Raw genomic sequence first — 16713 nt, 5'->3', positions numbered from 1 at the left:
TAAGTGGGTTGAATATTCGAGTTCTTATCATAGGAGGAGATTTGCGATCTGATAGAATCTTTAATATCTAATTATTTTATATTAATTTCGACTTCATATTCCACTGTAATTGCATGTAAAGAATTTGTCTAATTTTGACTTAATAAATATGTTTTAATCTATCGATTTAATTGATTGTCATTTGCCTAATTCCATCCTCTTACCCACGATAGAAATAGTCCCCTCCTTAAATTTTGAAGTTAGTTAAACTTTCATTCGTGTGTTAGTTCGCGTAATCGACTAAGTAGAGTCAAAAGAGCTGATTTTGAAAGATTTAACCGATCCTTCAAATATAAACGGTCACAAACGTGTGACGGAGTCGATCGGAGCACCGGAAATTCACGTAGGCCTAACTATATTGTGTTGATAGGTGAATAAGTTGTACATATAAAGAAATCAGAAGAGCCTTAGCAATCTGGAAAATCGTCTCAGATTTTATCTAATTCGAATCCTTGTAAAATTAATCACGCGAATTTAAAACTGTATATAAATAATTAGTGTACTCTAAAATCTTGTAACTCATATGCTACGATATCCAGATAGGCCAGACTGATAAGGAGCTATGCCCGAAATGCATATCTGACAGAAAGATTACCGTTTTAGAAGTATTTTATTGCCAATCATGTCAGTCCTCGTTTGATTAGTTGCAAACAGCAAAGTCACAACAAAGACGAGTATCGAACAGCACGTATCTTGGGTATCCGAAAACACCAAGTTATAGGACAAAATTAACGTTGCGTCACATTCGAACCGACACCGATATTTACGACAGATTACATTTTATAAGTTACAGTAAATATTGCGTTTTACTATCACATAGGCAAAACTATTAAATATATTCATATTTAGAAATTTCAACGTGTTTTTGTAACATGTTAAGGAAGCCGCCGTGTATGTAATCGTGATATAATTTAGATTCGTAAAATAAAACTTTTGCAAATCTACTTATGATACACATTTTGAGAAAAATAAGTACTGTACATATATATGTATATATTTCTATAATTTTTAATATACATCTATCAGGGCCCTAATTATTACACATAGCCAAAATCTTAAATGTGTTTGTTATTTAGCAATTAATCAACGTCATATTTAATTTCACAAACGTTACAGATTTATTAACTTTATTTTGAAAATACATTTTAAGCTGTAATATATTTGAAAAAAAAACAAGCAATACAACACATATTTAACGTTTAAAGACAATATTGAGAATACGTATAAAAATGTTGCAGACAGAATAAAATCAGCATATTGTATGGCGTATTAATATCTGTAACAAAAAAAAACCAAATTTTTACATTAAAATTATTAAATTTTTCAATTATCTGCTGAATATACATATAAATTAACTGTAAATTGTTTACTTATAACTTACAAAAAAAAATTTAACATTTATTTAAAATCTATTTTATTTTTACTTGTGCTTCTGTAAAACGATTAAAGTTAACTAGCAATAAAGATAAATACGATCTCAGAAGCAACCATTCTTGTAGATTTTTATGTTTCGTGAGAATTGAACTTATAACACTTAAAATATTTTAATGCTTACGTTATTCGCATCCTCTAACTTCAGCAACGAAGTTCGGCACTTCTTCTTCCAGGCATAGGAAGAGTTCGTTTGTGTAGACATTTGGTAACAGCAGCATTCCGTACGATCTTGTGACCAGAGGAATTCTCGATTTCTTCAATGAGATAAAAAAAACGTTATTTAAAATTATTATTTCGTTATTTTAAATGCCCAAAAGTTTTAAGATAAATATGCTAACCGGACGAGATATTTAAGAACACGATAAAACGCGTTAATATGTTACAATTTCTACGTCTAAGAATACAATTTTTAATGATTGCTGTTATGAAAAGATAAACAAATGAATCAAGTTGTGTATACACGTATTATGAAATATAAAAAATAGCTTTATTATTCATAATAAACAGAACATTCTATTATCAATTTTTTTAGTTTCATTACCAATAACTTTATGCTTAATCTTGTGGTTCACGTATAACAAACATCAAGTACATAAACATATTTAGAAACGATAAGCTATAGATCTCATGAGAAAAAATAATTTTAAAAATCCAATTTTAATTATAATTATTAAAATAAATCTAATATATTTATTTTTTCGATGTTTAATACGTTAATAAAATATAAGAAAATGTACAATGATGTAATTTAAGTTTATTTGTTAGCTGCTACGGGCCGTATTCCTGACTACGCAATTACACACAAAAGAGAGGAGAGGAAAAAGTATACAAAGAATAAACAACGACAAACAGGGGTTTCGCCTTCTATTTTTCCCTGTTTCTACATAAAATGTAGCCTGAAAATCAATTATGAAAATCGTCAAGGCAATTTTACGTGAAGATTTCGATTTTCGTCATGTTCACGAAAAAAAAAAACAAAATAAGAATTGCGGACCGGAAGTTGATGAATCAAATTCCTTTTTATTCGGGTTCCTAATAAAAAGGAAACCGGCCTAAACAGAAAAAATTCTGGGAACGGAACAATTTTCTACGTTGAAAAGAATCCGTTCAAAAGGAAAACCTGCCAGACCGGTAAAGATATACATTACCGTGCCATTCCGGTTTATACAGGTTGTACTGTGTATTTTATTCGGCTTTCGAAAGGAAGAGCTACGGAAGGAAAGTTCATAGGAGTTATCATCTGTATCGAATATTTACAATTAAACGTAATAATTGGAAATAATTTAGTATATATTAGCAATTTTCAAACAGATTGTTTGTCGTGTTATATCTTCACGTATATACAATTCGTGATTTTCAAAATCGCGCTCGTGTGCTGTTTGATTCTGCGTAAACATAGAGTTTATACATTTATTACTTGATATAAAATATAGTTTATATCGTACAATACGGTAAATAAGTAGTTAGCGCATACAAATAATGGATATAAGGTATAATATCCGTTATATTTTTCAGTATATTTGAGGATTTATATAAAAATTACATTTATAGAATATCAGTAACAAGATATCTGAAATATTAGTCTGAATCAGATAGCGATTTTCAGACAATAGGTTTCACACGGAATAATTTTGAAGCTTGTGAAAAGGGATAGTGTGTCTGCTTTTCCAACCAATCTAAAAGTTATAGTTTTTGGAATTCGGACAGAACACACCCGGTCTCCCAGACCGCTTCAACCGCCTATTTTTGGCTATTCGAAAATTTGTATATTTCAATGATTTGATAATTAACATACGAATTTCGCTACGTATTGTTTATTTTGATGATTACATTATTATAAATTATTTAAAATTGATTTAGGTAAGATAAGAATAATGATTTCGAGTAAGACTACGAGATGGCCTTTCGTCTCAGCAATTTCTAAAGTATATTTAACACCGTTTGTGTAAATAAATAAAAGTAATATAGAAGAATTTAATTATAAATTACCAACGGATGGAGACATCTCAAATGCCAAATTCTTTTAATTATTAAAAAACTCATTAGGAAAAAGTACAACTATCATTTAAACAAATCATATTTTACTACAGAATATTAAATCGTAAATGATGTAGCGTTTTTACTCGTATTTTTCAATATTAAAAATATGATTATAACTGGAAATATAATACTTACTTGAACAATTGAATTGCTGGATGTTTTATAGTAAACTTCGAAAGGTATATTTGTCAGAATTGTTGTAGGAGGAACTTTAATAGTTACACTTGTTACGTAAAATTCCGAATCGAGAACCAACTGCACATTAATATTGAAGAAATTAATTTTATTTAAAACTTATAATAAGGAATAAGTCGTTTAAATACACAAATAATCAAATACGGTAATATTAAAAGGTAATGAGTACAATTATGTCTTATGACTTGTGTTACAGAGTAATGAAATTGAGAGTATATTTTAAGTTTTGTGAGGTGCAATGATTATTATTCTTTCTGAATAATGCAAAAATCTAGTTTTTTAATATTTCCGGTGAAAGAGGTTTTTGCATTAATACTTTCTTCTAACTTTTTAATATTTTATAAGTATTGTTTTTCCCTTTCTAGAACGAAAGGCAAAACCAATACAAACGTACACTTTCGGCACTAATTAAAGACAAAGGAAATCAACAAAATAGTAAAGAATTTTTATTTCGTTTCTATTAAGATAGAAAATGTTTTACCAGACTAGGATTGTTCACTATGATTTTACTGATATTTTGCTTAATAAAAGCTCTTATCGTTAAAAATAAACTTCAGAATTTATATTACCCTAAGATTGTTTGCTAACACAAAAACATTCTTGCAAATAACAATTTTAGAAACGAGGAAAGAAGTTAAAACAATTTTTAAATTACTTATTTCATAATTAAAATATTTTAAAATTAAATATGCTATAAAAATAAAATGCTTACATTCAAGAATTGAGAACAATGTTGAAATTGGGGTTCGGTTCTTCGTATAAATTTCGGTGTCGAGGGTATTACTGAGTCGCACATTGAATCTAAAATGATCAAATAATATTATTAAGATGTTCAATTAATTGTTAATATATCTAAACCTTTTATGTTTTAAATATCATCGTAAATAAATGTTTAATAGAAAGTTAACTTTTGAATTTATACGTCATACGACGACTTATTAAAATCCTATTAATTAAGATTAAAGATAAAGTCTGTCGAAACACTCTGCTTTTATTCACTTTCATGTTCCGGAATGCATCCCGTTACGTTTGGATCTTTCGTTTCGGGCTATTACATTTTATGAATTTTAAGATGCGCACGTATATTGTATATGAATATTAACAGAAGGGTTAGCCAAAAGTCAGTTAACTATCGTAAAGACTAAGCTGCTGTTCATATATCTACTTTATTAGAATAATAGATTTAAAATTAAAGACACAAGTGGACGAGATGTTACGTAACGGTCATCGAAAACCCGATTATCACGTATTGACGAAGGCCAAATGTTTCGCGCACCCCTTACCAAAGAAATTAAACTACAATTTAATACTCTCTATATGTTATTTCGTGCAAATGTTTATACCGAAATAATTAACTAACAAAAGCTCGAACGTCAATTCATTAGAATCTTTGAATTTGTAACATAACATTTTCATTCGCTCGAATCTTCTATCGTTTTTAACAGCTAAATACTTCTAATTATATTTGCAAAAATACCAAACCTACATTTCTAGACTCAAGTTCGCAATTCATAAGTCTGCCCAAAACACATAGCAGACTTCCGGTCAATCGACGAATAAAGGAAAAGTTGTAGTATGGATTTATTGCTTCCATTTTTACATATTGTATAATATCGAAATATTGGCGTATCTGTTTCACGTAAAGCACAGATCCGATAGGAAAATGATACATTGCGTAATTTGTTTTGTTCTCTCGAAGAACATTAAATATTTTCCAAAAAAATATTTGTCTTCCGTAAACTAATTCAATTATTATTCGATATTGAGTAAGCTAATACTATAGCAATTAATGCGATAACACGATGGATTTCCTCCTCTAATCATAACGTTAGTAACAACGATGTAGATAAAACACGAGAAAAAAAATATTTTTTCTAATACATACAACGTAAGAAATTTAGAGAATGTTTGTAAATAAATTGCTTGTAATAGAATTTTACGCAGTAGGGAAGTTTCCGCGTGACGCCATTTTAGCTTTACTTCAGATAACTTTATAGTAATTAGTTATCACGCTTATTAAAATTTTTTAAATGAAAATTTTTATAATTGTCAAATTCCTTTTATTTTCCGGTTTATTAAATAATTCTTTTTTTAAATAGTTTCGACGAATATACTTTTTTAATAAGCAAAAGATCTTCGTAACACGAAATTTCCTTAGCAACGAAACTTGGAGAAATCATAGAAAGGATAATACAAAAATAATTTACCGTAAGGACATCCGTATATCTTCATATCCATGTAAGAAGTGAGGTCATTTTCATTACAATCGGGAAGTGGCCACGGTTGTAACCAGAACTTGTCAGTGGAAGCATCACGAGGGTAAACGGAGATTGGCTTGGAAAAATCGTAAACCGAAACTGTTTCACCCTACATAAGTGCAAATAAAATTAGGAAATTAATCGATTTATTACTTATGTAAGAACAAATTTATTAATTTGTTCGTACGGTTTAATTATATCAAGAAAATTATTCTAAAAAGCAAGTCTTAATTGAAATGGCTCCACATGGAAGAAATCTAGCCTAAGATATAACAATACCGAAACTTCATCTCTGTCGAATGTTGTTAAGTTTTTTTTAAATGTGCATATTTATAATTTTATAGTGTTCGTGCTGTTTATCACAAACACATTTCAATATAGTTCTGCTAAAATTCCAGAAAAGTTTTGAAGGATAAATTCAAAATACTGTATACAGCATTAGAGAACATAAATACAGCTGACTCGCGGGTATACGTTCGATACTACTTACTAGGATGATAACAAACGACGTTGTATTATTAAACTGAATGTTAGAATGACGAGTGTCGTGTAAGTAACGCGTCGATGCAGCTATTATTTATATTTCCCGTTTGAAAGTACAGTAGAGCATCGATTATCCGACTTAATTGGGAACTGAGGTTGGTCGGATAACCGAAAAGTATGAAAAAATACATTATTAGTATAGTGTATTAGACCTGGTTTAAATACTAGCCTCCCTTTCATGGTCGAGCCAGTGCTGCCAGCTAAAATATGCAAAAATTTAACAAAAATAATATTAAAGTAGCCAAGACATAACCAAATATTGTAGCGCCACGTCACTAGCGGACATTTGAATTTACCGACTAGAACACGGTCGGTTAACCGATAAGTCGGTTAATCGGGGGTCGGATAATCGATGCTCTACTGCTTTATTTGTTTTCCATATGTTAACAATAAACCTTGTGTTTCTTATCATGCATTTTGTGTAAACTTCGTTTAGTTGTTGGTCACGGCGTCTTCGGATACATTATCGGACATCGCCTCCCGATTAATTTGTTATATACAGCACAACATTTAATATTCAGTAGATTTAACACAATATTTCAAACTTTTCGTAGATAAATAATTCGTTTTCTTATTAGTTAACATCCGGTCTAGAGCGGAAAGTTCGTATTAGTTAACATTATAGTTAGCAATACATAAAGAATGAGCAATTATGTATTGTAACATCGTCAAACTGCCGGAATGCAATTTTTAGTCATATTCTTAATTTATTTAATTTAAAAAATATACAGTAGTACTCTCCACCTCAAATTAGCAGTCTTGTCCTTATACTGTACATCATACTTTTCCTATTAGAAAAGTAGTCTTGCCCGATCATCTATCTGAATCCTCTCGAGGAAACATTTTGGATTGAAATAACGTAACTTCCGGTCTAGAGCGGAAAGTTCGTATATAGTTAATCGGCTATCCATAAATTTTTTCAGTTTTCATTTATGTATCTCCATTCTCCAGATTAAAGAGAAACAAACAGACGAACGGACAACGGACGACAATGGTAATTTATAAGTCGACAATTTTTTCAAATTGCAGCCCCCCAAAAATATATAAAGAATACACTTAAAGTCTGGTACTAAAAGTAACTTTTTACCTGTTGAAATGATAACGAAGTGACAAAATCGGTATACAAATTGACGTCGTCGACAACAACGGGTGCATTTTCTAAGTCGAAGGTAACGCTGATTTCGGTAATGTTAAACCGTCGTGGGAGCGAAACCTATAAAAATACAAAATGTTCATTTTTAAATACGTATTTGTCGTATTTGTCGTACATAAATGTCGTATTTATGTAATTAAAAATATATAAAGTCAGAAGTCAGTTAACCATGTTTTTGTACGTGAAAGACTCACAAGAGTAAAAAGCGTAAGAAATTATTACCTGAAACATGTACGGACATCGTGGCAACTCGGAAGGATACGATTTACGAACGACAGAAAGAGGTTGAACGATATCGTGGCATCGAAATTCTATACAAAAGAAAATCCTATTTAAAATTTTATTAAATAATCACTCTTAACCAATAACAGAAACCGTAACCCACGTACAGAATTTCGTATATTTTACATATCCATGCATGAAAACCATTATGCAAATAATTTTAAGTGCTGTTAAAAGTAGAATCTACTAAAAATATTCTGAAAATCTGAAAAATTTCTGTTATGTCGATTCTCATTTAAAAAATCGGTATAATAAATATGTCCATCAAAACATAAGGAAAAAGATTATTTTGTTATAAATGAAAAGTTTATTTTTAACCCTACAATTCATCTTCCTTGCGACATTTTTATAAATTTTTATAAAATTTTAAAAGATGTAATACATTAGTCAATAATTGGTATAAATAGTTTTTTAAATAAAAAAAATACCACGTATATACAAAGAATAACTTTGCTTCTGTTTTACTTACGACGGAATGAAAACGGAAGCAGTTTTTCTTTGTATATACGTGGTATATATTTTTTTTAATGGTATAAATAGGTTTTTTTTATGTGACACATAAAAAGAACATAATTGCAATTTTATCTTTAGATCTGTCAGTATGGGTCGAAAACACCATTCTTACCAATTGGACATCCTCGTATTTCGTAGCGAAGATACGAATTACTTTCATTAATCTGATAAGGCGTTCGAGCACTCAGCTCCAACTTATCTACAAGCACTTCCGGTAAAACAAACGTGTAAGCTTCGTTCAATTGTTGTCTGGATAATCTTCCCCTTCTATCCTGAAACGGAAAACGTAAATTTCAACGATTTGCGTTATAAAAGCCATAAGTTGGCGTTACGTCACGTCAAACGTAAAATTATATTGTTATGCGAATTTGTACTTACTACGTATTTAACCTCATTCAAATAGCCCTCGAGTAAAAATTCGACGTTCGAAGCAGAAGAATTTCCTAGGAAATATCGTACCGTAACGCTTCTAACGTAGAAAGCATTTCCGAGACTTGCCTGTTCCACAAAATAAAACGTGATATAAGTTACAGTAATAAAGTATTGATAATTCGTTTAAACAATATAACGGCGAGTCTTCTGTATATTTTGAACAATTATTTCTACCGAGTGTTTTATCGTGCTTCCGGGAGCCATTAATTTGACATTTCTGTACGATGAACTATCAGAAAGAAATTAATAACTCGACGTTTCGCGTTAAGAACGATACCAAAGGAATGATAAGAGAATGCCAAGGGAGTCAAATTACGTCACAAATTATCACCTTGCGAACTATAGGAAAGAAATAATCAAGAACAGAGACCAAATGCTATCGAGTATTGAGCCGAAGTTTATTGATAATGACAAATTACCGATAAGTAAAAATCAATGCCCAATTAAAAAACATTTTATTATTATGAATAAGCAATCTCTTGAAAACAGCCTGACAAAGGAGGTTTATAAAATTCATTTAAGTTCTTTATTATGATATACAATGTCTCAGAAGTGGGTTAACCATGTTTTTTATATGCAAGAAATTCGAAAATTCCTGCACTTGTCAATACTTTTTAATTTTGTAAGCGGTGCGTAGTCCTATTACGGTCTAGTTCCTAATTTGTCTATTTCCAATATCTCCGTAATTTTTAATCAAACCGAATAAGCAGTTTCATCTGTAGTACCCTGAAATGAAATTTTAGTTATTTTAGTCCTTCGTCATTTTTCGTCATTCTTTTGGTTTTGGTTTTCGCCTATTATAGCTTGTGTGCAAGGCAATTTTGTACTTTTGTCAGTTTGGATAATACGCCATGTTATGCTAAGCGGTAAAGTAAACAGTTCGAATTTAGTCAATTATAACTTTAAATAGTTTGATTCGTGCTGAATTAATATAGTAATTATTGCATTTTATATTAGTACAGTTGTTTTTCTAATTTGTCATAAATTGTAATTAATTTATACAGGATTTTTGCATATAAATTGATGTAATAAAAAAATCCATTCGTAGGTAGAATTTATGTAGTAAAAATAGAGAATTATTTTATGGCATTTAATGGTCAATAGTTAAATAAATCTACATTATTTATTATTTTTCAACTTAAACGACGATTTCTATATAGGCCTATTAGTTACTTCAAAATAAATACAGTCAAACCTGTTTTTATGCGGGGGATAGGGACCGCATTAAAAAAAACGCATTAAAAAAAATCTCACGAAACTTCACGAATGGCTGTAAATAATAGTTTTCGCAACACAATTAAAAAATAATTTTTTTATGCGGTCAACAGGGACCGCATAAAAAAAGTCTCACATAGAAAATAACTCAAAACCGTACGAAATAAAATTTATTGACAACAGATGTCAGCACTTGACTGCATCGTCTGGTCTATCGTCTGTTTTACATATTTTTGTCCAGGTGGTGTTTTGTTGACTTAAAAAGTAAATTATTTCATTTTTCGCATATTAATGCAATAATATTACTGTAATAAGTGCATTTATGCTATAATAAGTTTATTTAGCTATAATAAGTCAACGTTAGACATGACGAATCGCACGAGACTAGTCGCCAACTATACCGCACAAATTAAAAATTCGCATTAAAAAAATCGCACAAATAAAAATCGCACATAAAAAGAGCGCATAAAAACAGGTTTGACTGTATTCTTCTTCTGAATTTTATTGAAAAATTTTTAATGTATCTTAATGTAACTTTTTAAACGTTTAATTGTGATATTAATAAGGTTAGAGTTAAAATATCTTTTACATGTATAAATATTTTATCACTCAATAAATTTAATTAGAAGTTTTATTTTTATCGTTATCAAAGTAAACATTTAACAGAATATTATGTAGAAGGTGCTTCTTTAATTAATATATCTACAGTAAATGAAGAATCGCAAAGAAATTTATAATTAAATACGGAGGTGCGCAAACTACGCCTTTCCGGGTCAAATGCGGCTGGCGAACATATTTGACACATCGCTTAGGCTCATTGAAGTATAACGTCGGTAGTTTACGGAGATTCGCTTCTATGTGACGATGGAGAAAGGAGAATAAGTCTTTGATGACGTAAGATAGCACCCTTCATTTATTTATCTCCCCAGTTATCATAAGATTAGTCCCTTCTTTAAATTCGCAAGCTGAAAATAATTCCTGTGTATTTGCGAATGGTTTAAACGTCTGGCCTGACGACATATAATTAGGAGAAAGGAGGTGCTTGATTTTTGATGACTAAAGTGAAGATTAAAACTGGCAAATATGTGCTGATGTAACACTTAAACGAGAGATAGAAATAGGCCTATGTTTCGTATACATGCTAATCAAAATTTTGGACGCTACCGTTTAAATACGTTATAATTTAATTGATGTGTGTATATATAACTAATAGTGTTTTAAAAATTACTCTAATTAGAAACACAGATATGAAAGAGTCGCGAATCGATGAGGAACGCTAACGTTGAAACCAGAGGTCTGGGAGTAGCACGTAGAACACAGACAATGAATAAGAAATAATAGTTAAAAATATATATATCATATATTAATCAAATATATTTCTTGTTATTGATATCGAATATTATCTGTTTAATTGTGTTAATTTGGTATTTCAGTTAACCTGTGTAGGACTGCATTACATGGTACTATATGCTTTTTACTCTACATCAGTCTGACAGGACCAGTAGGGTAGCGAGGGGAGTGCAAGGGGGTGTATCATGCACCGGGCGCCACTCTCAGAGGGTCGCACAAATGGTCTCCAAAACAAACTATATGTGTTTCTGGAGGGAGAGAGGGGCGCCAATAAAGTGTCGGGCGCCCCTCTAAGAGTGGCGCCCGACCTCAGTTATGTTCGCTACGCCACTGGACAGGACGCATGCCGTAAACTTTAACTACAGTATAAAGTATGCAATTTATTAAAAATACAAAGCGTACATCTCGAATACATTAATTCATAAGCTTTTGATTTTTAGCTAATAGATGATATCTTAAAAATTGAAATTAAGACAAAGGACGGAGAAGGGACAACCATCTCTGTAATTTTCCATGTGTTCGAAACCACTCTGAGTCCTTCCCATCACTTTTATTATTGACAAATATTAACGTTTTTATAATTATTATTACTTCTACATTGCAGACTTTCAATTGAGCACAAAAAATACACATAATTTTCCATTTTTTTCTAAATTTTAGATTTTTATTTACGAGATAAGCAGGGATTAATTAAGGAAACGTAAGTACACTTTTTATAAGAATAAGACATTAAACCAATGATATATAATATAATATTTTAGATTAATATGTTATTTTTGATAAAGAATAAGGATTTGCTTTCATTAAGTAATCCTACAGGCTAACCAACAATCCTATATTAAATCATATAGGCTCCAAGTTGGGCCATTGGTTAACTGTACTAACGAGAAGGAAATGTACAAGATGTTTGATAGTGCTAATACTAACACGATTTATATGTTATATAACTACGTTAAACAATTTACTAAATGATAATTGTGACAAAATATTAATGAAATTCTATAGACCAGTAAATAGAAAATATCAATGTTGTTGAGATGTTATTATATGAGTACGAATATGCGTTTAAATAAAACGCCCTTGTAACAGGCGAAAGCCTTTTACGTCAAATAAAGATTATTATTATTATTATTATTATTAAAAAAAAAAAAAATATTAAATCATATTAAGACCAGTAGAACCTGTCTCATATTTTATATACATGTAACAGTACTATTGGTATATAATCTACTAATATTTACTACTATTACTAATATTACTGTATATTAATATGTTACGAAATAAAGGGACAAGCATCATAAAATTATTGAAAAGGTCGGTTCAAGAAGAATATGTTTCGAAATGCACAAAAGACAAAAATGTGCTACATCCGGTTACAGCTCACGTAGAGCATTTCTGTCTCGCAAAATCTGTCCTGATAGGTCAAATGTCGACGCAACTGTGACCGCGCATAGCCCCTGGACTGTATTGTATATAATTAAAATATTATAATTATCAATGCCTTATAGTAAATATCAAATGTTAGTTTACTGGTAGCCTGCTTATGTTGCACGCAAGAGTTCAGTCAATATAATAGACTTTTGATTCAACATTACAAATTTTTATTCTGGGAACGGTTATTCAAAATGTGTTTTTTGGTTATTGAAATTCATCCAAATAACTAGCGATTTAATGAAATCCGCAAGTTTCGGATTAAACATTGCTTTCAACAATAAACAAAAACTAAGACTTTTACATCAAACTGATCGACATTATAATGAGAGATTTATTTAATTCTGATTATATAGGACAAATAATTGCAAAAAGAAACCTTTATCACATAGTGCTAAACAAGTAAATAGGTCCACTTAGTGTCGTTGGTTATTTATTAGGTAGATGTTTATTGGGTAGAAAATATTTCCGGGAAGTTTTTTATCTCTTGAATTGCCATAAAAAAACACGATAAGAGTGCTTCATCAAGATTTTCCTATTTGAGAATCTGACAAATGGTCCTCTAAGAAACGGATTAGTTTATATCCGTGCACTCGTACCTTCTTATCCTGTCACTTTCCCACAAGCATTTAAGAAGTATATAAACCTACCTCCAAAGAGGTAGGTTTATATATACCCTTATTACCTTATTACCCTTATTAAACACTCGTAAACTTCGAAAGCTTACGACGGCCCACAATTAATTACGACGTATATCTTTATGGCATGGACAGACAGGGACACGTGCACAGATAAGAAAACCGATTGATAACTCAAAAGCAGCCATTTGTGGACCTATATTCGTTTTGCAGAGAACTTTTCAAATAATAATTTGTTTCCTAATAATAAATAGGACAACAAAAGGCTATCGCCAATCTACAGACCGGAATTTTGTCTTTACAGATTCAATTACTTTGTAACAAACTTTTCTTGCAATTGATCACGTTGGCAACAAAAATAAAAATTATCCGCAGTTATAATAGAATTTCAGTCAGTCTACATCAATTATAGTCAAAGATAAGGCATTTACAAGTGAATTTGCTCTGAAGGAATATGATAATTTTTCTTATAATTAATAATAGGAAAAAATAAGAATTATCACTAATAATAAAATTATAAACGTGATGCCCGTCGATGGTATTTAATTTTACCATCATTGTCGTCACCGTTGAATCGAATTATGCGTTCGATCTACGCTTTCTAATTTGATAGACTAAAACATAAATCCTGTTCTATTTATTAATGTGATAAATAGCCACAAATTGAAACGTTACTTACCTGGAATGTTTGCTTTTTAATCAGCATACCAATGCCACGTTCGTCGTATAGGTTTGTATGGGAGCGCGATGACACCGGAGTCACGATTTCTTCACATTGCTGTTCCACTAAAAAGTTAATAGCCAAATTAATATTTTTGATAGAAACAATTTCAAATTTATATTTTAATAACACATGCAATAATTATTATAATAAATAATCCTAATTTTCTTTTTAATTGAATATTAAAACGAAATATTCGAATGTAAAATTTGAACTGTTATGTATGACCTTTGAATTAGTTTTTACTTAAACTTTATTTTTTCTAAAGAAATTATAAAAACGAAGATTTTTTACAAATATTTTGTTGTCGTATAAATTGATAGCATAACTTTTATAAAATTTCACATTAAAGACAACTTATTTAAAGAGCCTAATTGAAGTATAAAGACTATGACAGGGATGGCCAAATATTATCGCGATAGGAGGCAAATGTCGCCTATCAAAAAATCAACATATACGAGAGCCGAGTCCTCTATTGGAACGCCTTTCGTAAAGCCGCTTTCTCTGTTTATATTGTAACTTATATAGTTAAAATATTATAATTATCAATGTCCTATAGTAAATATCACTGTTAGTTTACCGGTTGCCTCCTTAATGATCGATTAGGTAAACAATCATATAACTTCTCCGACTTTTGATTCAAAGAAGGGTACAATCAAAAGTTTTGATTGTATCCTTAACTCTCGTTTGTCTGTTCAAAATTAAGTTGCAAACTGTACTTACGATTTGTGTGTATAGGGTGATTCGGGGTAAGATGGTAAGCGGGAGAAGATGCCTAATTTTTGTTATTTTCAAACGGTGATGTCAGATATTGTCATGTGTTTGTATGATGAATCGTTGGGCCAATATTGAGTGCGGAAAGCTGAGTTGGCTACCGTTACCACATTTTCTACATCCGAGAAGAATAAAAGCAAGATAAGAACGAAGTTTTTGTTGCGAAATGTTTCTAGAACCATTTTAAAACTAAAAGTTAAAATAGAATTTATTAAAAATTGCGAAAAACAATTTTTAATAAATTTTTAATTGTGATGTAATTAAGGTTCTAAGGTTTCCATTGTCAGCTAATGCCGATCCCGATCGGACATGCTAGAATACGTGACTCCACTAGGCATCTTACCCCCGACAAATGGGAAATACGCCACATTTTTCTTGGGATAACATGCCAATTTTTAATAAATTTTTGTTTTCTCGTTTTATTGCAGGATATGCATAGAAATTATATAAGAACTTCTCAAAAAGGTTTTTGGACTGAAAAAAACTTTCAGCTAGCTATAGAGCACGTTAGAACGGACGGGAACTTAACAATACTTATACTGTGCTGTTACATTTACTATAAAGTACTTTGTACTACACATGCAATAAATTAAACTTGGTTAAGATATTCGAAAATTAATTTTATGCAATTATATTTATTATCTTACCCTAATGTCATTTGGCATCTCACCCGTATACTTGGGGTGAGATGCCTCAAATGCCAGACAGTAAAAAAGTCGTCATTGCAAACACAATACATAATTATTTTTGATATACTCCAAAGTTTTATTTGAAAAAACATACTCAAGAATATGATATTTTCGTTAGAGGCCCCAAAACCCAAATTATCGCTTGAATTTCCTTCATAAGCAAAATGTTAGGCATCTTCTCCCGAATCACTATATTACACTACATAATAAAGACTTTACTAAAATATTACATATGCGTAAGTAGTACGTACAGAACAAAGTTTATAAGAAGAAATTGTAATTTGTAATTTATTAAAAATTAGAAAATAAACGATATAAATGAAATCATATTCTGAAACTGTAATACATTCAATCTTAAGAGAATATAAAATTGTAGGAGAAAGCACAAACAGCTTCTTCTGGTGGACGGCACTTGATTATATTTAATATTATTATAACATTATTTAAAATATTTTGATTTAAACAACAACGCAATGTAATCTATTAAGTTGTCTACTAAATAAAAAAAAAAAAAACTTAATAGGAACTCAAGTGAAAAATCTTTGAAGTAATAAGTTTAATTTTTTCATTTATTAACATCCAAAAATTCTGTTAAATTGTAATATGATAGAATAAAGTCAGCTAAATAATAATAAAATATGTTACCATACCTGAAAATGAAATCGTAGAAAGAACCACTGCGAAAACCACGAACGACTTCATCTCGACGCTTCTATCTACTTTATGACTAAGATTGGTTTAAAATGTCTGTAAATGAATTTATGTTGTCGAATTTTAGGTCATTCACCACACTACGACATTTCCTATTCAATTAGCATCGATTTAAAAAATGGTTTGTTGGTAGAGATATCATTATCTTTAGAATTCTAATGAACATCGAGTATTATGCTGGAAAACAGGAGGATGAGGAAGAACTGATAACTTAAAATGTTCGATTACCACTTCTCACTTTAAAAAATACTTTTTGTGGAAAGTGTAGAAGATATACAGATAATTGTAGCTAAGA

General features: G+C 30.4%; 1 protein-coding gene across 1 annotated transcript; it reads right to left on the bottom strand.

Annotated features, from left to right (window-relative positions):
• Positions 1 to 1139: 1139 nt before the first annotated feature.
• LOC136976214 (uncharacterized) lies at positions 1140 to 16455 on the bottom strand. The gene is made up of 11 exons (XM_067271438.1): positions 16358 to 16455; positions 14203 to 14309; positions 8836 to 8955; positions 8570 to 8729; positions 7885 to 7973; positions 7597 to 7722; positions 5916 to 6075; positions 4421 to 4509; positions 3649 to 3768; positions 1595 to 1727; positions 1140 to 1315 (listed from the first exon to the last, which is right to left on the bottom strand). The coding sequence occupies exons 1-10, from the start codon at positions 16407 to 16409 to the stop codon at positions 1596 to 1598; spliced, it is 1155 nt and encodes a 384-aa protein (XP_067127539.1). The 5' UTR covers positions 16410 to 16455; the 3' UTR covers positions 1140 to 1315; position 1595.
• Positions 16456 to 16713: the final 258 nt, after the last annotated feature.

This window comes from Centruroides vittatus, unplaced genomic scaffold, assembly GCF_030686945.1.
Source record: "Centruroides vittatus isolate TY-2023 unplaced genomic scaffold, ASM3068694v2 contig_397, whole genome shotgun sequence".
Taxonomy (NCBI): Eukaryota; Metazoa; Arthropoda; class Arachnida; order Scorpiones; family Buthidae; genus Centruroides; species Centruroides vittatus.
The sequence above is the reverse complement of the archived record's forward strand: the minus strand, read 5'-3'. Positions and strand labels throughout refer to the sequence as shown.

What these genes read in the sequence shown, in the direction of transcription:
- LOC136976214 (XM_067271438.1), bottom strand. Translation starts at nt 16,409, where the DNA reads ATGAAGTCGTTCGTGGTTTTCGCAGTGGTTCTTTCTACGATTTCATTT. An exon ending in TGAATGAGGTTAAATACGTA is followed by an intron (nt 8,730 to 8,835) that starts GTAAGTACAAAT and finishes TTTCCGTTTCAG; the next exon opens with GATAGAAGGGGAAGATTATC. An exon ending in AATACGAGGATGTCCAATTG is followed by an intron (nt 7,974 to 8,569) that starts GTAAGAATGGTG and finishes TCTTTTGTATAG; the next exon opens with AATTTCGATGCCACGATATC.